Source organism: Rhinichthys klamathensis, unplaced genomic scaffold, assembly GCF_029890125.1.
Source record: "Rhinichthys klamathensis goyatoka isolate OS25496 unplaced genomic scaffold, OSU_Roscu_1.1 h1tg000303l_1, whole genome shotgun sequence".
NCBI lineage: Eukaryota > Metazoa > Chordata > Actinopteri > Cypriniformes > Leuciscidae > Rhinichthys > Rhinichthys klamathensis.
This window is the reverse complement of record NW_026606822.1, coordinates 2,820,775-2,845,876: the sequence shown is the minus strand read 5'-3', so window position 1 is coordinate 2,845,876 and position 25,102 is coordinate 2,820,775. Positions and strand designations below refer to the sequence as shown.

General features: G+C 37.4%; 1 protein-coding gene across 1 annotated transcript in view; it reads right to left on the bottom strand.

The window, feature by feature from the left end:
* angpt4 (angiopoietin 4) overlaps window positions 1-25,102 on the bottom strand; it is a 41,741-nt gene continuing 16,639 nt past the window's right edge. The window contains exons 2-9 of the mRNA XM_056270527.1: window positions 12,867-13,016; window positions 11,353-11,474; window positions 8,212-8,444; window positions 5,959-6,071; window positions 5,732-5,833; window positions 4,639-4,805; window positions 4,392-4,522; window positions 1-714 (exon numbers count right to left, since the gene is read on the bottom strand). Coding sequence (XP_056126502.1) covers window positions 554-714; window positions 4,392-4,522; window positions 4,639-4,805; window positions 5,732-5,833; window positions 5,959-6,071; window positions 8,212-8,444; window positions 11,353-11,474; window positions 12,867-13,016 — 1,179 coding nt within the window. The 3' untranslated portion in view covers window positions 1-553. The remainder of the gene's footprint in view (window positions 715-4,391; window positions 4,523-4,638; window positions 4,806-5,731; window positions 5,834-5,958; window positions 6,072-8,211; window positions 8,445-11,352; window positions 11,475-12,866; window positions 13,017-25,102) is intronic.

Genomic DNA, 25,102 nt, shown 5'->3' with positions numbered 1-25,102 from the left:
AAAAATCATACCAACCCCAAACTTTTAACAGTAGTCTACCTATTTAGTCAGCTGCCTCGCTAAGTAGTTACCAGCTATTATCTTTTACAAAGTAGTATAAAACCTCTCAGACATGAAGGAGCCTCTGGTATTCCTCTGGAACATCCAGAACAGTTCCGGAATCTAGTGAGGCTCGTGAGACTTTAGTCTCGTTAAGTTTCGAAAGGTATTCCTTTGGAATTTTTTCATGCCACAAATGATGTTCTGACACCATGATGAGAGTACAACGAAAGTCGCCATGGCCATCATTGAGAATGTTTTAGGTGATGAGCGACACAGGGATTCAGCTGTGAAGGTGAAGCATGTCTGCATGTGTAAAAGGTGAACTGTGGCATGAGTTTTGGAATGCAGCTGAATTTCCAGTCTGATCGCTTTTTTTGTCCGCTCCAGCTCCATTCATCGCTGTTCATCCATTAAATGACATTTTTATCTTCCTCCACCTCGTTGCGTCCATGTCCCAAAGCAAGCTGCTCGAAGTCCTGTCATTCAGACAACATGACAAGCTTCATTCACGTCAGAAATCAGCTGGGCGGATCATCATGGAAGTAGACTGGAGTGAATAGCTGGGTCCTCGGAAGTGATGCCACTTAATGCCATTGAGCTTGCGGATGTTGTGGCCCACGGTGTAGTAGATTCCATTAAGGTTGGACAGACCACAAGCATCAAACCACCAGCCTGGATGAATGACAAATGAGAAGAGATTGAGATAAATACTTTAAACAAATTAAAATTAGAAATTAAAATTAAAATTTGAAATTAAAATTAAGCCTATTCAAATATTTAAACTAAATGAAAATGACAGGTTTAGTTTAGTTTAAAAAAAATCTCAAAAGCACACAACAAAATTACTAAAAAATATTTTAAAAAAATAATAAAATAAATAAAATCTAATAAAAAATCTTAATACAAAACTTTAAAAATATTTAAATAATACTAAAATATCAGGGGTCTTAATTTTACATCCATGTTTAATTCTTCTGGGAATTTTGTTTAAGAACTAACATTTTTTAATATTTAAAAACTTTTATTTTAAATTTTAATATAAAATTTTCACATTCATCAAATGGCTTCAGAAATCTTGCTTTGTATGGACTATTTTTTACAGTACTTTTACGCTGCTTTCTGGAGCTTGACAGAGTTACAACACGCCTTCACTTAATGAAAAAAGCAACCTGGAGATTTGACAAAATATTTTATTTTGCATTCCACAGAAGAAATAAAAATGACATCTCAAAACAACCAAACCCTTTGACCCATCCCTCTCCTCTATATTACGTCTTTTTATTTTTCTCTCTGCAGTCTGTCAGTGTTTCAAAGAGTATGTTATTCCCATTGTGCGGTTGATGTCCCAGCAAGACCTGTCAAAGCAAACTGTGATTCTTCAATAAAAACCAGACTTTCGCTCTTCAGAGAGGACACTGTCTATCTAACCCTGATTAAATCAGTATCACCTCCCTCAACGCGTGTTTAGTTTGGACCGTCCGCACAGATGGATCCATCTTTCGATCTTTTGATTACCATTTGAAATGCAAACAAAAAGGGCACTCGAAGGTCTCCAGCCGGTTCGACTGTAATTACCTCCAACAACTTTCAAAATCAATCGCAATGCATGCTATTAAAAAGCTGTTTATCTTGGAGCCCAGAGGTGTGGGATCTGTAGTCGAGTGCAGCCATAAAGTAAATTGTTTGGATAGCGGGCGTTGAAAGCAGGTCTGAACTCTGGACGTGTTTTACATAATTCTGCGACGGGGTTGCGTTTTCTTCGATTAGCAGAGGATCAGAGGGATTTTGCATTACCTTTTCGGCTTCAGATCCAGGCCACAGTTGAAGAAATGTGCGAAGTGAGAAGATGAATGTAGATGGCTTGCATTCAAAATGGCTGGTGAGTGCCCGTCTACAATCAGATTAGTCTTTATGTAACAAGTATTTTAAGTCAAATGACTTTATAATCTAAGATCAAGGTCTTTGTTCAATTCTGGTGATGTTTTCATCATATGGATGAAATAAAAATGAGTTTTTCCGTTGAAGAAGAATATCTGCGTTAACCAGAATTTGTAAGCTAACGTGATCATCAAGCATTCAGCAGCATATAAATCAAAACTGCCTGAGAAAAATGTCAAACCCACAAATAGAAAGAGGTATATGACTGAGGTGTTGATGACTCGATCTCGATCTACTGAATGTTTTGATCATCGTTCTGAATCTGATTCGGACAAAGGCTGCGTCCAAAATTGCATACTTCCCTACAGTATGTGACAAAAGAAGTATTGAATACACAGTACTCAAAGTGAAATTACCCGGATGACCTTCTTCTTCCGGTGAGATTCTGGCCCTGTCCCAATACCCGCACTTGCGCCCTGTGCCCCTCAATGCGCGTTCTCGCTAAGGGGTGCAAGACCGTAGGGTGTCCCGATCCTCTAATAGTGTTCTCCAGGGGTGATCATAAGGGCACTTAATGCACCCCTTTCGCAAGTGCGCATCAGACCTCACTTTGCTGTGGGATATTACCCAGAATCCTTGTAGTGTTGTGACGTTTTGAACTGGTGCTGTTCGGGAGCGGAAACTCCGAAGATAAAGGAAGCCGGTATGGTGAAGTGTTTTTCAAGGCCGCGCAATTTAAAAATATTAGTGTGATCGTGTCACGAAATGTAGTTTTAAGAGTTTTTCAGTCGAGAATATAGTTGTTTAAAGCTCAAATCTGTGGTTTGTTTATAAAGATAGCGCCTATTTAAAATTTTGATCTGACTTTTTCGGAGTTCCAGGGATCAGCGGGCGCACAGCGCTCATGTACCCCGCCTGGAACAGCCTTACCTCGGCTAGTCATTCTGACGTTTCCCGCGGGCTCTGTGTCTAGTGGTTAAACATGAGCTATAAATCGGCTTGTGTATATCTAACAGGCGATCTTTGGTCTCATTAATCTATGATTTGTTCCCTGGCAAATCGTTTTGGCTGAGGGCAAAGTGAAGTTTCATAACTTTATATATTTATGCTATTTAACTGTAACGTTGTAACGTTAGCCTGTTGACTTATGTTTGACTGAATCTTTTAACTTGCTTTATTTCTTGACTTATATAGCTTCTTAAACTTTTTAGGCTACTTATAATTTAATAATGGCTATTATTGATCAATAAAACTGAAATTTAACAAAAAGAGACAGGGTTGTGTCATTTTAATTCATATAGCCTATGTAAGGCTTTTAATATAGAGCCTTAGCCTATATATAATATATCACCAACACGTCATGTATTTTTTCATGTATGGGATGGGAAGAATTTCATATATCAATTTCCATAATAACATAATTAAAATTGCATTTCGAATCGCTGTGAATACGGTAAGGCAGTATAAGCTCAGGTAAACCCCAATCACAATTTATCTTAGCCAAAAACTGTTTTAATATTAATAACATTAACAGAAAGGTTGGTAGCTAAGAGTAAAAAAAGATATTATTTTTTTCATTCAAAGGATTGTGTCATGTTACAGCTATTATAAGCAGCACACACATTAGCCAAATGAATGGTGTTTGCTCTCCTGATCACAACAGAAGTGACGTGTGCAAAACTGTCCCAATTCTGCTCTTCACAGCTTTCGGCCCTTGCGCACTTACTCCGCTAAGTGCACTTTCAACAAGTGTCCACTTCCAGGAAGGCCTTAGGGCTCAAGTGAGAATTGGGACTGGGCCTCTGAAGTGTGCAGCATACAATGCACACTTTACTTTCCCATGAGGCCACGGGAGAGGATTTATGAATGGCAGTGAAGCGACATAACTGACGCTGGTTGGTCACATGATAATGACAACATGGCCAATGTAGTACGTCTGGATTACATTCATACTACACACACTCATACTATATAGAATGTACTTTTTTAGTGGTCGCAAAGTCAATACTTATTCAAAATAAGTACCTACTCAAGAGAGTATGCGATTTTGGATGCAAACACATTTTCTCAGCTTTTTGTTCGAAATGTTGCTCACCCACATTCAAGTGTTGATAAAAAAAGAATGCATGAAGCTAGAATAAAATGTTTTTGTTGTTGTTTAAAAGCAGAGGCTCTGTTCTTTTGTTCTTTTTTTATTTATATACTGAACGTTCTAAGGTGTGCAATTATGTTCAGGGAAACGCACGGCTAAAGTAGTTCCAGACAGGTCTTGACCGCATTACAGTTCCATATCACCTTGCCAAATTATTTCAGTTATTGCAAAGGTCCTTACAGCCTGGTAGCTGGTTAATTATCAATTATCTACATCTTGATAAGTACTCCTCAACATTGCGTCGGTGCATTCAAAAATGCTGTTCATATTTAATATTTGAAATCTATGTTTTTGAATGAGATAATGTGCAGTAGCTCACCTCCGGTCATCATGAGGGCGCACTTGCAAACGCACTTGTCATTGTCAGCGTCACGAGTGCTGAAGCCTGTGCCGTTTGACGCTAAGCTACTTTGCTGTCCTGATGTTCCGCTGTAGCCCCCTAGCAAGAGTCTGGAGAAAGAGAAAAACGTTCAAGATTACGATTAAGACATGTTGCCGAACATTATCACATTATCTGAAATATCTCAGTAAAATTAGTCTTAATTGTTACAGTTTTCGGGTGATACCTGTACTGCTGTTTTTCACTGGCCAGCTGAAATTTGTCATAGAGTGCATAGGCACCGTTCTCCTCCCAGTCCTTCAGTTCCACTCGGAGGGAATACTGGGCTTGACTGGTGATCAGGTGAACAGCCTCATTACCCAACCAGTGCTCTCCGTTGGGATCACCAAATCCCTGTGGGAACAACATATAACCAAACTTATGCTGTGTTCCATTCATCTTGTAAAGTTGGGATTTCTAACTTCCTATTTGGGAAAGCAATAAAACTGCACTTGAAGTTGAGTGGGAATTTTCCAACATTTGATTAGTAGTTAATGATAAACACTTTAAACGAGTAAAATGCATCAAAGAGTAAAAGTTTCTTGTGCAAAACAAAGTAAATGATCATCTCTGTTGCCATTTTGCTTCTTTGTACTTCATCTTCTTATCATTGGACAACACTTTATGGTTAGATATCAAGTAGTATCACATATCCAACTTTGAATCGAACGCAGCATTAGACACAAGTCGGCAGTTTTGTTTTCTAGAAATAAATCAGTACATTGTCAGTCTTTTATTATTACGTGCTTCCCAGAAAAGGGACTTAACCTTTTCAGCTTTTTAAATAAAGGTCATTTGGCACAAGATAAACAATAAAGATAGAAAATTGCTGTATTGATTTCCACTGCTGTGGTCTCACAGACCTGCCAGTTTTAAATCCATTTCAGCATATTTAAGCACTAAAAATATCAGCGAAATGTGCCGCTATTAAATACACAATGCACCAAACATTAAGGCTACTGCCAATGACGCCAATCTGTCACGTACAATTTTAGACTCTGTGCTTCATTGTGCTTTGGCCAGTTTTTGAGTCATTAGAATTATGTCAAGCTTTTAATCAAGTCTTCCCAGCACAGGCAGAAAAACATTTCTTAAATGTCACCATATTCTTTAAACATAATCAATAAAGATTTTCCTCATTGTCTACAAATGTAATGAGTAGCATTTGTCTGTACTGGCATGATGCTATAGTGTTGGGTGGTTGCTAATGTATGGTTGCTTGACAGTTTTTTCCAGTCACATGTAAACGTTATGTGATTTTTGGCTTTATGTCCACTCACCAGTTTGTACTCTTTCCAGCTTTTCTGGAAGTTCACACTTCCATTAGCTCTGCGTTGGAATACTGTCCAGCCACCTCCACTTGTCACCATATCACAAAAGACCTGTCAGAAGCATATGATACATCTCAGTCTCACTCTCTTACATGTGCACTGTTCCTCGTTCTGTATGTCACAGCCAAGATATATCACACTGATTCCCCATACTTGTGAAAGAACGCATCCCACACCTTGGTTGGCTCCGTCATGTCTCCGATGTAAATGTGGTAGACTCCGCTGGCGTTGTGACCGGATTTATAGGCCTCGGCACAGTCTCGGAAGCGCTGCTCGTTTGGCGATAAGCCTGTAAAGGAAAAATACAGTGACACTGGGGTTCAGAATTTGATTTGAAGGTAGGAAAGACAATCATCCAACAAAAGGCCATTATGGCGTAGCCTTTCTAGACAAAATGTGCTAGTCTTGTGTAAATCCAACATGTGTCATCTATACATTATTTAGTATAATAAACTAAAAGATTTACTGTTGTGCGGTGCCCCATAAAACAGTTTTCAATGTTATTATCGTTAACTAAAACTAAAAATGTATTTAAAAAAAACTTTGCACTGAAACAAAATAAACATTAAAGGGATAGTTCACCCAAAAATGCATGTATAATAATATGTCAAAACCCGTAAGACTTTCGTTCATCTTCGAAACACAAATGAAGATCTTTTTGATGAAATCTGAGAGCTTTACAGTATGTCCCTCCAAATTTTCTGAAGAGACTCGATCGCTTTATATGATAAACGGATTTAATTTAGGATTTTATTCACATATGAACATTCATCAACTCACACATTAGTTGTGGTAAACAGAAGCTCAAGCATGTTCGCTTGACGTGCGAGAACCAATGAGATTCATTCTCAAGAGTCAAGCAGGTTCGGTTGAGCTTCTGATTATGTCCACTGATCAATGCTTAAATGTGAATAAAAGTCTAAATTAAATCTGTTCATCATATAAAGTGATCGTGTCTCTTCAGAAAATTTTGGACTAAACCGCTTAATTCATATGGATTGGTTTTACGATCTCTTTATTAACTTTTTAAAGCGTCAAAGTGGTAGTTGCGTATCTGACAACGGAGGGACAGAAATCTCTCAGATTACGTTAAAACAAAATTTTCATTTGTGTTCCAAAGATGAACGAAAGTCTTACGGGTTTGGAACGACATGAGGATGAGTAAATAATGACAGAATTTTCATTTTGGGTGAACTAACCCTTTAACTGAAATAACTTGTTATTTAACAAACTAGTTGCTAAGACAACGTTTTAAATTTCTGTTCAGTTTAAGTGGAAGTACTAGAACTTTAACTGAAATTAACATGAATAGAAATGTATAAAAAACTATAAAAATGATAAAAATGAAAACAGAAAATATAAAAACTATTCAAAACATTAATAAATAGTATATTTAATGATAAAATAGTAAAATAACACTGATTTGAAATTGACCTCATTAGCATAGAAAGAAGGTGGCTATAACTTTAAATAACAATAAATCTGTGTAGTGCTGCGTTAAACCAGCACATGTAGCGCCTGGTCAAGTTGAACTACTGATGATTAGTAGTCATACAGTGTGATGCGGGTTTTGGTGCTGAAACATCACATGCCAAAGTTGTTTTGTGGATTCGCCACACAGTGTGACACAACAAAACGATGTGGTTTCTCTTGTCAAAAGAACAAGATTTATATTCATTACATGACCTCAACTTTTCAAATAGAACGTCCATTGTGGTCAAGTTTTGGGATGAGTCATTTAAACATTAAATGCAATGTGTTTGTTCATCTGAGAGAGTTTATTTTTAAAATTCGGTATATTTGGTTCTTCGAGTGAACCTCCACACAGACATTTATAAACTGATATGTATTCTGTCTGTATAAAATGCTGCAGTCTTGATTTAGCTTATCAGTGCGTGTTGTGACGCATGCGAGCTTCATCCAAGACATGAGAGAACGCTGCCAAAGACATCACTAGCGAGAGCTTATCCCCTCACGGCTGCTCGATTTATCATTAGTGTCTCAGTTAATTAACCAGGACTTTCAGGTCATGTTAAGAATCTGCCACCAGATTTAAAAGCTGTTGTAAGCCCAAGATTCAGACATGACCATCATTCTCAGACAACTAACCTTACACTCTAACCGAGTGTTTTTCTTTTCTTACAGACAGGGAACTGCTGCAGCTATGCCACAAACTAGCTAATCGACATGAAATGATTTTCGAAATGCATTTTCCCTTCCGTAACATGACATACTTTCAAGTGAAACAGGCCTACTACTAACCAACAGCATAGCTGCGCTTCGACATCATGCACTTCTCTAGGCAATCTAGGTTACTGTAGACTAATATACTGAGATATTATTCCACAGTTTAGGATGATAATCAAACATGAAAGTTACATATGTGCAGAGATGTGTTAAAGTATATTGTTAAAGGTGTGTATTCTTACCTGTCCCAGAAGACACCATGCCAATAAGTGTGTGTACGGACTTCATGAGCTGCTGATGCTGTCTTTGCAGGGCTGAGTTGTTGCTGCTGGACGCTCTCAGCTGTCTCTCCAGAGCCGTAATGGCGGCTGTCTGTCTCTTCACCAGGTCCTGCAGTCGCTCTTTCTCCTCCCTTATGTCCTCCAACTCTGTCCTCTGCTGCGACTCCAGGACTAAGACCTTACTCTCCAAACGACTGGTCGAAACAATAATGTATTCATTAAAAAAAACCTTAAGTCAAAATAGAAACCTTTTTCCCAAGTATCTCCAGATGTTTCTGAGAAATTCCTAGAGAGAGCAGGAATTAATGCCTTGGGACTTTCACATTAGGATGGACATTTCTGAACGAATGAATGGTGTTTGCAACCATTAGGGGTTTGTTTGAAACATTTACATCTAAGTATTACACTTTGGCCCTTAACCCGTCCCTCGCCATTTACTACAGACATGAATTTGACCATAAAACATTTGCTTTGTTGAGAAGAAGTGTACTATTACTTTTAGAATACCCCAGCGAAATGGCTGGAAAACCCTTGTAACCACCCAGAACCCCCTAGAAATGTAAAAATGTACTTAATTCTGCAGTTTATTTTTATGCAAACATTTACAGCTTATATCAATTATTATATTATGATATCATAAGTGTGATATTATCATCTTGAAATGGCCAACTATTGTTAGATTGTTACTGGCGGTTTGCTTGCCACTGTCTAGCGGATTGCAGTGTCATGTGAAATAAGTCTACTGAACTTTGGGCCTTTGGGAAATGGAGATACAGATTTCCATCAGTGCTTAGCTGAGCTTTATGTAGATTCATGATTTAGTGTCTGGATCAGAGGAGATAGCATGAATCGATCAAGCCTGCAGTCAAAACAATTTACAGCCGCACAACAATGAGCCACTGCTACAAAAACGCCGCAAAATCCTGCCGACTTCAATCTGTGAGTGATTTAGTGAGTGAGTGTGTGAACGCTGAAAAAAAACACATCACCCGAGGGTTTGAGGCCGAAAATAACTGGAAAGCAAATCAAAACTCCATCGAGCCATGTAACTGAACGCTTGCTTTGTTAAATTACAGTAGATATAGTCATTAAACATGCTTTTGTTGCTAGTGGTTCTCGATGCTTATATGTTTATAAATTGTTCATGATTGATTACACAAATAGTTTTCGCACAATCGATTGGCAAGGACTGTTAAAATCCCTTGCCAGGGTTGGTAATGTGTACACAATGCTGAGCAATTGTTTGCTGCTATTATACTATGAAGCTGACCCTCGCTAAACCCGCATCAATTCTGGGAGCAATTATGAACACTTTCACTTGCACAGTTGTAAGTCGCCTTGGAAAGGTCGAAAACTCTCTGTTCTCACTCATACTGGCAAACATGAAAAATTGAATAGCTCTGGCTCGTCTGTAACGTAGCGGTCCACTATAATTACGTCTGATGCCCCCATGCAGCTACCAAAACATCACTCGCAACACAGTTCAATTGGTCGTCAAAGTTGAATGACAACAAGCGTTATCTGTTTAATCTAGCGAGAGCCAAGTACAAAGCTTTCTGGGAAAACCCTTTGTCCCGCTCTGGAAGTGTGCAGAGGAAACTTGCCTGGAGTCTGCTTTGTGTGCTGTGCTTACTCCGTAGTTATTAAACATTACAAACAATCAATTAAGTGGCTGATTATTTCCTTTTACAAAGCCTCTCCCCCTGCTGTGCATTCAGAGCTGGCCGACTATGGGAAAATATAGTTTTGAGAACAACAAGAGAGACAAAAGTTGCTCTACGCTGTGCGAACGAACGTGCAGTTGCAGATGCGATCTGATCTGAGAAATGACTTGCACTGGAAGATCTTATTGCTCTGTGATTGTTTAGAGTTGTAATGCGCACAATTACATAATGGAGTCCTCAGTTATGATTCATTCAGGGATTTTTTCTTTGATGTTTCTCCTACTACAATATCAGGGGAGAAATAAAATAGTGTCTAATTGTTGACATAGAGCTAAATTAATTTCTCTTCATCTCATTGCTTTTTCGGAGCAACAACTGACATACAGTATATTGCTTAGGTTGAAACAGTCACATTAAAGCTGTCCGTAGTTTTTCCTCTTTGTCGCCATCTCTGTTTGAAATCTGCAATTGCAGTTATTAGCGGAATTATCAAATTTACGTGGGTTGTGCCTCGGCACGGCACAGCGCGGATGAACACAATGTTTTGAGGAGAATGTGCGGCTGTCAGTCACCGCGCCGGTGTGGATACTGGCATTCAGAATCACAGATTGTACTTTTTGGAAGTATGAACAACATAATAATTATCACCGGAAAATGTAATCTGAACAAGTAACATCCCATTTTTTTCTGACCAACTAAGGGAAAAAAAAGCATTGTAGTAAATCACGCTGGTTAAATCTAATGATCGCTTATCATATTTATCAAATTATACTTTGTTCTCAAATTGTTAATGTTAACAACGTCAGCATTGCGTGACTACATTTAATGTCCTTCTGATATTTATCCTTGTTTTCCCATGGGCCCGGTTGAAGTCTCTTTTTTTCTGTAGCCAATCCGAAGTCCGAAGTCTTTTGCATTTTACAACGGGTGAATCTCTAGTTGTAACTGGTGATTGTCGTTTGAACCTTTCTGGATCCGCATTCAAATTGCTAAGTTTAATTATATCAAGTGCTGTGAGAAAAGGCTATAAATCTCCACCTCCAGCATCCTCACTTGCAATATAGCTTATACTAATCGAGACTCCTTCTTTATGTGGACAGATGTGACGTAATGACGCAAAGACATGCTCGAATTCCCGTGGAAATCCACCAGTACCACTGGAATTAAAAACATTATTGCATGCTTACCTTTTGAATCGAGCTAAAGCAAGCAGAGAGTTTTGAACACTGGCTGGTTATGTACTTGCTCAAACATTTATTTTGGATCATTTTTAACCCAAAAGTTACGGAATGCAGCTTTTAATAATCTCTTTAACTTGACTAAAATATTTCATTTACATTTTTTTGTGTAGATTAGACTTGGGCTTTGTGAAACAGAAAGAAAGAAATAAGAGAAATAAACAAATATATTCATTAAATTATATTCATTAAAGTCTTACCTGTTCTTGTCTCGAAGTTTTGAGATTTCTGAAATCTGCGTTAAGAGCTCCTTCTCCAGTTTGTTTGTTGACAATGAATTCTCTAATAACTGAATTGCAATTCTTGAAGTCTGGTTCATAACCTGGAACACAATGAAAAGAATAATGGAAAATAACAGAAAAGTATATATACAATATCATTTTTTATCTGTATATCTCCTTTATACACCAGTGATATATTGGGAAATTTTAGTACAATTTAAAACGTTTTTTTGTTTGAATATATTTATTAAAATATAATTTATGCAAAGCTGAATTTTCAGCATCATTACCCCAGTCTTCAGATCCTTCAGAAATCATTCTTAACCCTCTGGGGTTCTTCATTTATGACTCACACTCAGGACCTTCGGGTCAAAAATGACCCGGAGGGCGGCATTAAGATACATTTTATTTGAGTAAAATCAATTAAATATATTTTAATTGAAAAAATTATTAAAGCTGTATTTCATTTTAGAGTAAAAAGTCTAGGCCTCATGAAAGCAATTTTTGAAATGAGATCGGAGCCATCTGGTGGACACACTGATTATTTTTATCAAGCAATAGCATATTTTTACCACTAGTGGATTTACAGCTCTCTGTAGAAACCTATGGTAGAAACACTCTAGTGATTTTTTCACATATTGTTTAATTTTTTTCAGGTTGTTGATTTGAATATATAATAACAGATTCTCAAAGACTATTTTTGTCATTTTTTAAAATTTAAAAAAAAATTTTTTTTTTTTTTTTTGGTTGGTTTAAATGGTAATTTGAAGTGGCAGTTTTACTTTATGATACATTCAAACCTGAACATTGCATTATAAAGAGAACAAATGGAAAGCATTTTGTCACCCATTGGTTTAAGAGATTCACCCCTTCACTGTTGTGTGCTTTTTTTCTGCATCCTGGCTGTTTGGTAGATATGCACAAAAAAACTCTGTATTTTCATATTTTTGCTAATTTCCCATTCATCTCCTATGCGGGTCATTTTAGACCCGAAGGTCCTGAGTGTGACTATTTTTTTTACGACCACTTAGACTTTTCAAATCCTGTCCCCAATTTTTTTGGGTGTTCATATACCAAGTACCAATAAAGTCACCAAGTTTTGGACCATTCCGATGAAGCTACGATTTTAAAAAAAAAAATTATTCATTTTTGACCCAAAGAACCCCAGAGTTGTTTATTATCAATGTTAAAAACAGTTGTGCTGCTTCATATTTGTGTGGAATCCGTTATACAGTTTTCTTCTAGATTCTTTGACGATGAATAGAAATTTCGAAAGAAAAGCATTTGTTTGAAATGGAAAACTTTTGTAACTTTGTAAATGTCTTAACTGTCACTTTTGATCAGTTTAATTCATTCTTGCTTAATACTACTAATCCCACTGACTCCAAACTTTTGAATGTTAGTTGTATGTATATATGTAAATGCACTCATTGTATTTAATGACACTGAACAAGTATGCATTACTGCATTTCTCCGATGTGAAATGTGGTTACCTTGGCCTCCACCACAGTGAGTTTTCTGGTTTGCTCAGCGGTCTGGGTGAGCAGATTGGTGCCGATCTCCAGCATAGTGGCCGTCTGGTTATGGACAGCATCAGCTTGAATATGCACCATCCCCGTCTTCTGCTGGATGTAGTTTTCTAACTGTTGAGCAAAGGAAAAAAAAATTATGATATTGCATTTTGCATAAAGAAAATTTTGGATTGACCCTAAAAGCACAATACATGTCAGAAGTTCATGACAGAATGAGGAGGAAAACATGCATAAACTTCATCGGTTCCCATGTGTACGGTGAATATGTAGAAGAATGAACAAGATTTGCTGCATATAGTCACACTGCATCAAGTAGATTTCCAGTGTCATGGCCTTCGTTTGAATGTAACTATAAAGTTGCATTTGTCATTTCATGATTCAGAAGGGTGCTTACGAGGGCCCCTTTTGTGGCTGTGATGTGTCCTTGATGCTCCCTTTTGTGAAGCACTCAACAGTGAGGACTCAAGAGCTGAGTTTATCAAACACGGTGTTTTTCCCCCTAGCCAGTGGGTTTTAATTCCTCAGGGAGAAGATCCAGTGCCAGGCAAAGGTGCGGTATAGTGACCCTTTTAGTCCCAAAAGACTCTGAGCTCTGCAAAAATAAATATGGAATCACCAAGACCGCATAGACCCTGAGAGAAGGACTAATGAAGGATAATTTTATCACAATGGAAATAAACAGGTTAAACCCTGAGGGAACGTCATGTGCTTGATGTGGTCTGTCAGAATAAAGATGTAGAGACTGTCTGTTAGAAATAGTGATATTTCAATTTCAAGCGCTCCAAAGCACACTCAATGCCCTGGCATTTATGCTTCTGTTTGTTATAGTCATAATTAAGACATGATGGTTGGTTTAGAAAAATGAATTAACGTAAACAAGAATGCAAAAGGTTGGGTTTCCTTCTGTTGCTGTTGACTCCCCAAAGACGCATTGTGCCCCGACCGATTAATTGACCCGAGCTTCCTGCCTTGGATTAAAATCACATAGGACAAGTCCAGCTTGGGAACACTGATCTGGATTCAGTTGGATCAGCTTTACAAGCATTAACCAAAACCAGATGTTTCATCTCATTTTGACTGGAGCTTCCTGGGATGTTCTGTAAGTCACCACCACCAATGTGAAGGTAAAGCGTTTTGGAGCTGCTTTCTGCGTTTGAGTCACGACAATCTGCATGAAGTCCCGACACGAACGATCATTCATATGCACCGCAGATGTTTACAAGTGGTCATTTCAGAAAGACTGCGTTGGGTTGTTTGCTTCATAAAGATTCATGTAGATTACATCATTTTCAAAAACAACAGCATGAATTCCAGTAAGCGTTTCGTGATGGCCTCTCCCAGTGACAATGAATTATCGTTTTGCTTTCAAACTAGTAACTATTTTGTCATTTAGCTGACTAAGTGATTTACAGTACACTTACGGAGCAACCTGGGGTTAAGTGTTTTGCTCAAGGGAACATTGGTATAGTTCATGGATCAACCCTTGAGGGGTTTCAACCTATAACTTTTCTGTTAACAGACCAGATTTTGAGCCACTATAATATATTATGGGTTACACAAGGACAAATACTGAATTACAAGGCTTGAAAAAAAAGGAGGGTCATAGTTTAGTATTACAAATAAATTCCATCAATATTGATTAAGTAACTTATATAAGGTACCACATTAAGAAGCACAACTGTTTTCAACATTGATAATAAGAAATGTTTCTTGAGCACCAAATTAGCACATTAAAATTATACATATATATACACACACACACATACAAACACATTTATATATACTACGTGTAATTATAAGCACGCACGCACACACACAGACACACACGCACAGACACACACACACACACACATATATATATATATATATACTATATACACACATTCTATATGTAATACACACACACACACACACATAGACACATATATATATACACACATTCTATATGTAATACACACACACAGACACACACACACACACACACACAGATATATATAAATACACACACACTCACACACACACACACACACATATATATATACACACATTCTATATGTAATACACACACACACACACAGACACACACACACACACACACACACACACACAGATATATATAAATACACACACACACTCACACACACACACACACACACACACACACACACACACACACACACATATATATACACACATTCTATATGTAATACACACACACAGACACACACACACACACACGCACATATTACATCTATTGACCAAATTGTTTCAGAATGACAGATATGACTACTTGATGTCTGTTTTATAAGCTTTAAATAAAATGCTAATAAATGTAAACAACTAAAAATTACAAAGGATTATCGTATGATATTGTATGATTTTATATATTATAAAGATTGATACAGACTGCATCATTTCAAAAAAATAAATTACAGCATAAATAAGTATTACTCACCGCCTCTTATAATAGAAATAAGTCATTTTGTCATTTTTGTCATTTAGGTGATTTACAGTTCATTTATAAATATAGAAAGAAAGTAAATTGTTAAATTATTATTACATTATTAAATAATTAAATGAATAACGAATAATAAACGATACATTCCATCAATATCTGTTTTATAAGCAAAATAAACATCCTTCAGAATCCCTTTTCACCAACAGAATAAGAGACGCTACACTCTTAGGTCAACATGAAGTCAAAATAAACTCTATATTTACTTTCTTAAACATGTTCCTGGCCTTATTGCGTAAAATTAATCAGTGCACGTTATTTTAAAGAAAAAAAACTGTTTGTCTTCGTAATCTTTCATCAAAATGTAATAACTTGCCTCTGAAACAACTTTCCTTTTCGGGTGACTTCAAAGACCTCGGCAATCACATTCATGTCTGCCACCACTTTACATGAAGCAATCCATTCCCAATGGACAAAATAAAGTCTTATCATTATAGAAGTCAAATGTGTTGTGAAGGCTGTTTTCTGTTGTCTTTCTAAAACAAAGAACCAGTTTAACGCACAATCTCTACCACCAGAACATCTCAGAAAGTGAGAATGACAGGAACACAGAGAGATTAACCTTCTCATTAAACCAGTAGCAAAGCAAACATGTGAGCATGTAGATCTCTCCCCGCAGGACGTCTGCACCTCCACATCCACCAAATCTCCTCTAATCCTGCCTCCGTCTCTGGGGTCCTCTGCCATCTCGGACCCCTCATCCAGTGCCGCTGCTAGCCATTTTGGTGCCCTAAGCATAATTCCTTTATGATGCCCCCCCCCACCCCCCCCCCCCCCCCCCTCTCCCTCCCTCCCTCCCTCCCTCCTAAAAAAAACATTTTCATTTAGGATTTTCATTTAGGGGGGCTAAGCCCCCAATGAGGGTATGATTTATAAAAAAAATTAAAAGCTAAAAAGTAACACTTTAGATTAGGGTCTAATGCTTACTATTAACTAGTTTCATTACCATGCAATGGCATGGTTTTATAATCACTGGGATCCCGAATTTGAGGCAGGTTAGTTAGGGGTGTTCGGGGGAAATTTTTGGATTTTTCTGAACTACAGATGTGCATTTTAAGATGTTGTGAAGGCAAAAAAAAAAAAAAAAAAAATTCGATAACAACAGCTTTAAAACCATGTCAGTGGGCAGCTGATTATTTTTCTCTCCTCATCAGCATCACACTCTTTTTCTCTTTGTTTATATCTTGCCCTGTCTCTTCCTCTCCTAAAATTGGCTTTTTTAATTTACTAAAGGTTACAATTTGTATTTTATTCTCAATATGTACACATTCATTATAAATCCTGTGCCTAACATGATGAAAACGGCTTTGTTCATGTTTCTTGTCCCCTCACAATGACAGTAGCCTAAACTATTACACTAGGCTACATGTAGGCCTATTTTCAGTTCAAAATGGCGAAATTAGACAAAACTATATTAGTTTGCCTAATTATTTTTTGTCATTCGTTTAACATTTATGACCTAAAAAAAACTGTCAAATAAAGTTAAGTTTAGCTACTTACATCTTATCTCGCACTTGACCGTACACTGAAGCGTCGAGTTGCACTGTTAAAATTCGCGCTCAGCGTCTGTGAACATAAAGCCCGCCTACTTTGATTTGATTGGTCATCTCAAATATTCTGACATTGACGAGCGGTGACAGACCAATGAGGCTCAGATGAACACACATGAACACACACACCCTGTCCTGTGTTTCTGACGTGCTCTCTGTCTCTGCTCGGCGCCGCTGCGGAATGAAGAGGAAGAACGCGCTGAATCTGATTATAACAAGAAGTTTGATGATTGGTTTTTCATTAGGCTATTTTTGGTGCCCCCTCAGCACTTGGTGCCCTACGCACAGCGCGTGATGCGCGTGGTGGGAGCGGCGGCGCTGCCAGTGCCGCTGCTAGCCATTTTGGTGCCCTAAGCATAATTCCTTTATGATGCCCCCCCCCACCCCCCCCCCCCCCCCCCTCTCCCTCCCTCCCTCCCTCCCTCCTAAAAAAAACATTTTCATTTAGGATTTTCATTTAGGGGGGCTAAGCCCCCAATGAGGGTATGATTTATAAAAAAAATTAAAAGCTAAAAAGTAACACTTTAGATTAGGGTCTAATGCTTACTATTAACTAGTTTCATTACCATGCAATGGCATGGTTTTATAATCACTGGGATCCCGAATTTGAGGCAGGTTAGTTAGGGGTGTTCGGGGGAAATTTTTGGATTTTTCTGAACTACAGATGTGCATTTTAAGATGTTGTGAAGGCAAAAAAAAAAAAAAAAAAATTCGATAACAACAGCTTTAAAACCATGTCAGTGGGCAGCTGATTATTTTTCTCTCCTCATCAGCATCACACTCTTTTTCTCTTTGTTTATATCTTGCCCTGTCTCTTCCTCTCCTAAAATTGGCTTTTTTAATTTACTAAAGGTTACAATTTGTATTTTATTCTCAATATGTACACATTCATTATAAATCCTGTGCCTAACATGATGAAAACGGCTTTGTTCATGTTTCTTGTCCCCTCACAATGACAGTAGCCTAAACTATTACACTAGGCTACATGTAGGCCTATTTTCAGTTCAAAATGGCGAAATTAGACAAAACTATATTAGTTTGCCTAATTATTTTTTGTCATTCGTTTAACATTTATGACCTAAAAAAAACTGTCAAATAAAGTTAAGTTTAGCTACTTACATCTTATCTCGCACTTGACCGTACACTGAAGCGTCGAGTTGCACTGTTAAAATTCGCGCTCAGCGTCTGTGAACATAAAGCCCGCCTACTTTGATTTGATTGGTCATCTCAAATATTCTGACATTGACGAGCGGTGACAGACCAATGAGGCTCAGATGAACACACATGAACACACACACCCTGTCCTGTGTTTCTGACGTGCTCTCTGTCTCTGCTCGGCGCCGCTGCGGAATGAAGAGGAAGAACGCGCTGAATCTGATTATAACAAGAAGTTTGATGATTGGTTTTTCATTAGGCTATTTTTGGTGCCCCCTCAGCACTTGGTGCCCTACGCACAGCGCGTGATGCGCGTGGTGGGAGCGGCGGCGCTGCCCTCATCAAACTCACCGACCTACAAAACAATCAGCAGCTTCCTTACACCTTCCTTTCTTCTGATTCTTTTTAGGATCGTTTTCAATCTTCTCTTCTTTTTCATCCCGCATGGGTATTTCTATAGACACACTTGCTTAGCAAAGCCTCCCAGCCAGGACACGAGCGACATCATTTATTTATGGCTGGCTGGCTGGTGGAATGCAGTGGATTATTGTAAGGTATTCATTTCCTAACGAGGATTATTGAGCATAACAGACGGGAGGATTCTCAAATCTCTTTCTAAACAGAGATGGAAACATGCTAAGAAAAATGTTTGGTTAAAACTAATGGACCATACAAATTTGCTGTAGTTCATGTTCGAAAGATACTGTAGAAATGCTCAAAAGCCAAGATGTGATTAAAAGTAAGAAATGTGTATATCTAAATAGGTTAGTTCAGCCAAAAATGAAGATTTTCGTCATCATTTACTCACTATAATGTCAATTTCAAACCTTCCTTTCTTCTGTGGAACATGAAAGAAAATGTTTTGAAGAATGTTCACACTGCTCTTTACACAATGCAAGTGAATGACCACTTCAAAAAGTGAATGGCAAACTTCAAAAAGCATCATAAAAACATCCATACACTCCTAGAAAAACGGTACAAAAGCTGACATATATTAGTACCTCAAATGTACCTAATTTGTACCAAAAGTGTACATTTTAGTACCGTCTAACCCTCATTTCCTGAAGGAGGGAACGGGAGACGTTACGTCGACGTGACGTCGAACGTGAGCGACTGATAGGGAACTAAAAGGTACATATCAGAACCTTTTTAGAGGGAACCATTTCCAGTGACAGCTTTTACACCTTTTTTTCCAGCCCATTCTCATCCCTAGGCGTCATGAAACTGACGCCTTGGGAATCATTTTGACCATGCTTCAATATTCGACGCTTTAGGCACCCTTTAGCGTCAGTTACATGACGCGATCCTAGGGCGTCATCTTACTGACGCTTTACCTTTAACGTCAGTTAGATGACGCTATCTAATCCTAACCCTACCCCAGACCTAAACCTACCCGCGTCATCTAACTGACGCTTAGGTAAAGCGTCAGTAAGATGACGCCCTAGGATCGCGTCATGTAACTGACGCTAAAGGGTGCCTAAAGCGTCGAATATTGAAACATGGTCAAAATTGTCATTTTAGTGACGCCTTGGGATGAGAATGCGTTGCTTTTTCTGAGGGTGTATGATGTGTGAACTATATTTCAGGTCTTCTGAAGTCATACGACAGCTTTGTGTGAGGATTGGAATAGACTGATATTTTTCAGTGAAAATTTAGCTTGACACTGTGGTCTCCCTTCACTTTCACCAGTTGAACATTGAGCTATAAATTTCTCCTTTTTTCGAGACATGCGGTTTTGGAACGACATGAGGGTGAGTAATTGATGACATAATTTTCATTTTTTGTGGGAGAAATGTCCCTTTCATGTAACTGTAACAGACTAAAACTACACAAATACACTGGAAAATTGCTGTCAATGTTTAGCCTTTTTAACACATTTGATTGCGTTCCCTCATCAAACGATCTTGGAATCCGAGATTTACCGCATGTTTACACCGCAAGAAATCGGTCTAGTGCAGACAGCCTCATGAATTATAATGGGAATGTTCTAGTATTATTGTGTCATGTTTCTTGCTGTCATTATAAACAGGGTTTAAGACTGTCAGAAATAGCCAGTGTCATTCTGCATTCTGCATGTCAATCAGATTTTAGTCTGATCCTGTCAGGATTCGCTTGGACATCCACTCCTATAGGCCTGAAAAGCCCAAAGATTGTTTTTAATCTAAAAGACTTTATCCTTAAATGGTTAGTTTACCCAAACATGAAAATTTTCCCATTATTTACTCACCCTCAAGCCATCCTAGGTGTATAGGCTTTATGACTTTCTTCTTTCAGCCAATTATATTATATTAAAAAATAGGTTCAAACAATATAGGGCAACAAACTCAAGCTCCTCCCACATTTCTCTTTAAAAATTCTCATTTTAGACTTCTAATTTGTGACCAGTGTTTTGTTTTGTTTTGTTCTGTCCTCCAGATTCCACGTCTCGCATTCCGCATTCGTCAATACGTCGGGGTCAGAGGTCATTCTTCCGCTGGAACTCGACTCGAGCATAGCCGTTACTGGGAGCCAGTGATTAGTTATAAGTTATAAATGGATATTTTTCTTATAAAAACACATCGCTTTGCTTAAGAAATCCCTTTATTAACCCCCTGAAGCCGTATGGATTACTTTTATGATGGATGGATGTGCTTTTTTGGGCTTTAAAAACTCAGGCTCTATTCACTCCCATTATAAAGCTTAGAAGAGCCAGGATATTTTTTAATATAACTCCGATTGTGTTTGGCTGAAAGAAGAAAGTCATATACACCTGGATTGAGGGCAAATTATGGGATCATTTTAATTATTTTTTGGGTGAACTAACCCTTAAAGTTCTGTAAAAATGATCAAATATGGAGATACATTACTGACAGGTTTCTAATCACAGAGCTGTGAAGAAGTGTTGGCTCCAGTTCAGTGTTTTGCTCATAAAGTCAAGAATTCATCATCTACTGAAGCATCAATCAATATTAATTGTGTCTAATCTAAAAGATTTGGGGAAAAATTTAACTTTACTTGAGAAGCGTACACTGCATAAAATATTAAAACTTGTTTTCATAGAATGTATCTTTAATTAATTTAATCCGTGCATTTTGTTTCCATGCAGTGAAAACAAAAGATGCCAACTATACTAAAGTGTTCAGGCTGGTTACCAGGGTGTTGCTATGCAGTTTCTAGGCTGTTGCTATAGCTAGATGATTGCATACTGGCCCAAGTCAAAAAAGTATGTGATGTTGCTCGAGTGCCATCTTGAATGTAGGTCTGCAAGATATTTTCATGCAGTTTATCATCTAAACACTAGACCTGCATGTTCGCTTTGAAAAGAAACAAGAAGTCACACAATTTGAGGAATCATTCACAAATGGTGCAGGACGAGTTACACAGTGAAGTTTAATACGTAAGCTACGAGTCTGACACAGATCAAATATTTTTACTGTTTTTTGCTTTATTCATTTTGGCAGAGGTTTTCAAAAAGGAAGAGCCTTTGTTCACCCTTAACTGTAGTGCACACTGTTCACTTAGTGCTTTTAGGGGTCACCGCACCATTGACAACAAATCATGTCAAATTAGGTCTGACAGTGTAGACGACCTGCAGAGGGAAACTGTTTTTCTTTGTGAGGGTGAACGGGAATGTGAATCTTGATTATTTTCATCTTTTATATAATAATAGTGATACTGATCTTCTGTATGTATTTTAGTAGGATATTCGGTGGAACACTGTATATAGAAACATTTTTGACAGGCCGTGTCAAGAAAAGTGCCGGTTCTGTCAAGGGTCCTTTTGAAATATTTTCCATAAAATCTGTGTGGTCTATAAGAGTTTTCTGCCCTTATATATAAAAAAATATACTGTATACATTTACTGTCTGTTTTGACAAGCAGAAAACACCAGATTCAAGCACAGGTGGTCAAGGGTCTGTCTTCAGAAGTTATTACATATTTACTGGAGAGCTATGTTAGCTAGTTTTGCAATAGATATATTGTATGCAAATTTTCAGAATGCAAATATATTGCATATACATACATACAGGCTACATTTCATATGAATGCAGTGTTCACTTACACACACAGCACACTATACTGCCTACTGTAAAAATTATGTAAAACTAAACGCAGTATCCGATAATAAATTAAATTTAATGAATCAAATTAATTGTTAATGAAATAAACGAATGAATCAAAATAATTTAAAGAATAAATTAAAATCAAATAAATTAAATCAAATCATTTTAGCTTGTGGAATCTAGATATCACCTCGAAAATAAATATGGTTCCTTTGCATTTTAATAAAATTGTATTTAAAAATGGTAACACTTTACAATAAGGTCTCATTTGTTAACATGTATTAACTAACATGAACTAACAATGGAAATACATTTGTTATGTGTTTGTTAATCTTTGTTAATATTAGTTAATAAAAAATCCAGCTGTTCATTGTTTGTTCCTGTTAGTTCACAGTGCAAAATACATTTGAGTTTAATTAGTAGATGTTGAAATTAACATTAATTAAGATGAATAAATGCGGTAGAAGTATTGTTCATTCTTAATTCATAACTAAAGTAGTTTACTAATGTTAACTAATGAAACCTTATTGTAAAGTGTTATCCTAAAAACTTGTGAAAGCCCAATCAAATAATGAGTCAAGAAAAAATATATTAAAATGGCTGATATCACTTCCAGTTCAATCATAAGATGGAAAGTAGAATTGGAACGTTAAAGTGAAAACATTGCACTGTGAGATACAGTATATTTTGCCAAATTTAATTAAGATATTCTATAGACAGAACATTTGCATACTATAGTATACATACAGACATCGTGGTGTGTAATAATATGCGATTCAAAACATTGTTAAAAAATTAACACAATTGTTTACAAGATGATAATAAGAGGCCTTTCGCTGAATTAACTAATAACTAAATCAGATCACATGACAACAATTTACAGAAGCATACTAATAATACCATAATCAATATGCCAGTATTCCATTCGGAACTTAGCTAACGTGTTTCTGTATTTATTACAAATAATGACACTTTCTAAGCTTTAATATCCGCCATTGTTTTAACATTGCTCAACATCCCATCCAAAAAAAATAAAAATAAATCCTGCACCATTGCAAAGTCTTCATTTCTAAAAACATTTATTACATTTAAACACTTGTTTATAATGTGCTGCAATGTCTGCAAACAAAGCCTGCTAGGTTTTATTGGGGAATAACTGAAAATATTCCAGCTACAGTTTTTCCCCCCTTCCATTTATTAATATTCCAGGATGCAGAGTTTTGAACATCCTTTTATGGATCTGATTTTGTAAATCTGTAGGTGTGAGAAATATTGCTCGGAAGAGGAGATATTTATACAGACCCCTGTGTGCTGCCTGGTTCAATTTTTATCATGTTATCTTTCTACTTTAAGACCCCAGCATGCCTCACTGCTCTCAAACACGACTGCACAAGTGTGACCTCTCATGCCTTAGTGTGACATTGTGTGTTAAGACAGAAACTCAGGGTCAAAGAGCACAACAAATAAAATGACTAACGTGATTAACATGACTAGATTTGAGCTCAATTTAGCAGGACTGCTTTAGTCACAAGGACTTCCTGAGTTGAAGGTTTGTGTTAATACTTGGACCAAGTGAACTAAATTGTGGCTTGAACGAGGCCACGACGAGCAGAACCAGGCCTGACCCGCGGGGAATCATTCCTGCAACAATCCTCACACACACCTCGCTTTTAAACTAAAAACAGATGAACAGAGTCTGTGCTGTTGAGCCTATACTCGCTCTTCACTTTTTGCCTCTTCAGTAAAAAGGCATATAGATTTTTCCACCCACTCACCATACAAAAGTCACAAATGTCAGTCATTGATCATTTACATTGATACAGACACTGGAATAAATTATATTTTTTCAAATACATTTAAATAGAAAATTGTTGTTTTAAATTGTAATATTTCACAATTTTTTATCGTAATTTACACACCCTCATTTTAGGTTGAACTAACACTATACTAATAGTACACTGTAAAGTTTGTAGAGTTTATAAAACTAACTTTTAAAATCCTAAAAGATTCTTTTTTAATGTTTTACAGGGGTATTTTATCCTATTTAAAATGTAGCCTAATACTCTTATTGGGAACTATGTGTCCTAAATGACCTAGTTTTGTTATGTGCTACATTGAAATTCCAAAAGAGAAATCCCTTTAGGATTGGTTCCAAATTATGATAGAAATTCCAATAGGCATCTTTTCAATAGGGTCTCAGAGTGTCAGTTTATTGTAAATGGGGAATTAACAGTGCATAAGAATGACTGTGTTGATGGTCGGGCTTTGTATGGTGGCATTGAGCCACTAATCCATTATGACAGTGTGCTGTGACGGGACAGGAATGTGCACATAGGAAACAGACTGGACAGGAATATTTCTAGCTTGTCCTTCTGACAGCTAAATATGCTCAATTCATTTGTGAACAATATTAACATACTCTCAAAATCATGTGATGATGTGACAACAAGTTGTTTCCCCAGACAGCAAGTATACTCATTTGTCATTAATAATGCACTGTATGTGTATGGATTATGATTAACATTCATCACACAGGCAGCGTCCAGAGAAAGACCGGATACTCAGAAAAGGAAAGAGTGGGATGTTATGTGTCCCTCAATAGCTAAAGTGTTTGACTTAATGTCAAAGGGGAACCCTGTTGAGTTTGTGTGTGTATGTTCATATACGTGGAGTCTGGAAAATCTCCAATTTTCCCTTTACACTACAACCCAATTACACAAACAGAAAACACAGAGAGGCTTTTAAAGAACACAAAGATCCTGCCTCTATTCTCCAGTACTGAATGCTCCAAAAATAGCCCGGGGTCTGAGAACATCCTATTGCTAATTCAATCAGCATGGCTACAGAGAGCCGCCCCACTGTCACAGCCACTGGAGACTTCAACAACACTGACGTTTGTACAGATTCTTCCCACTGACACATACTCGACCTGAT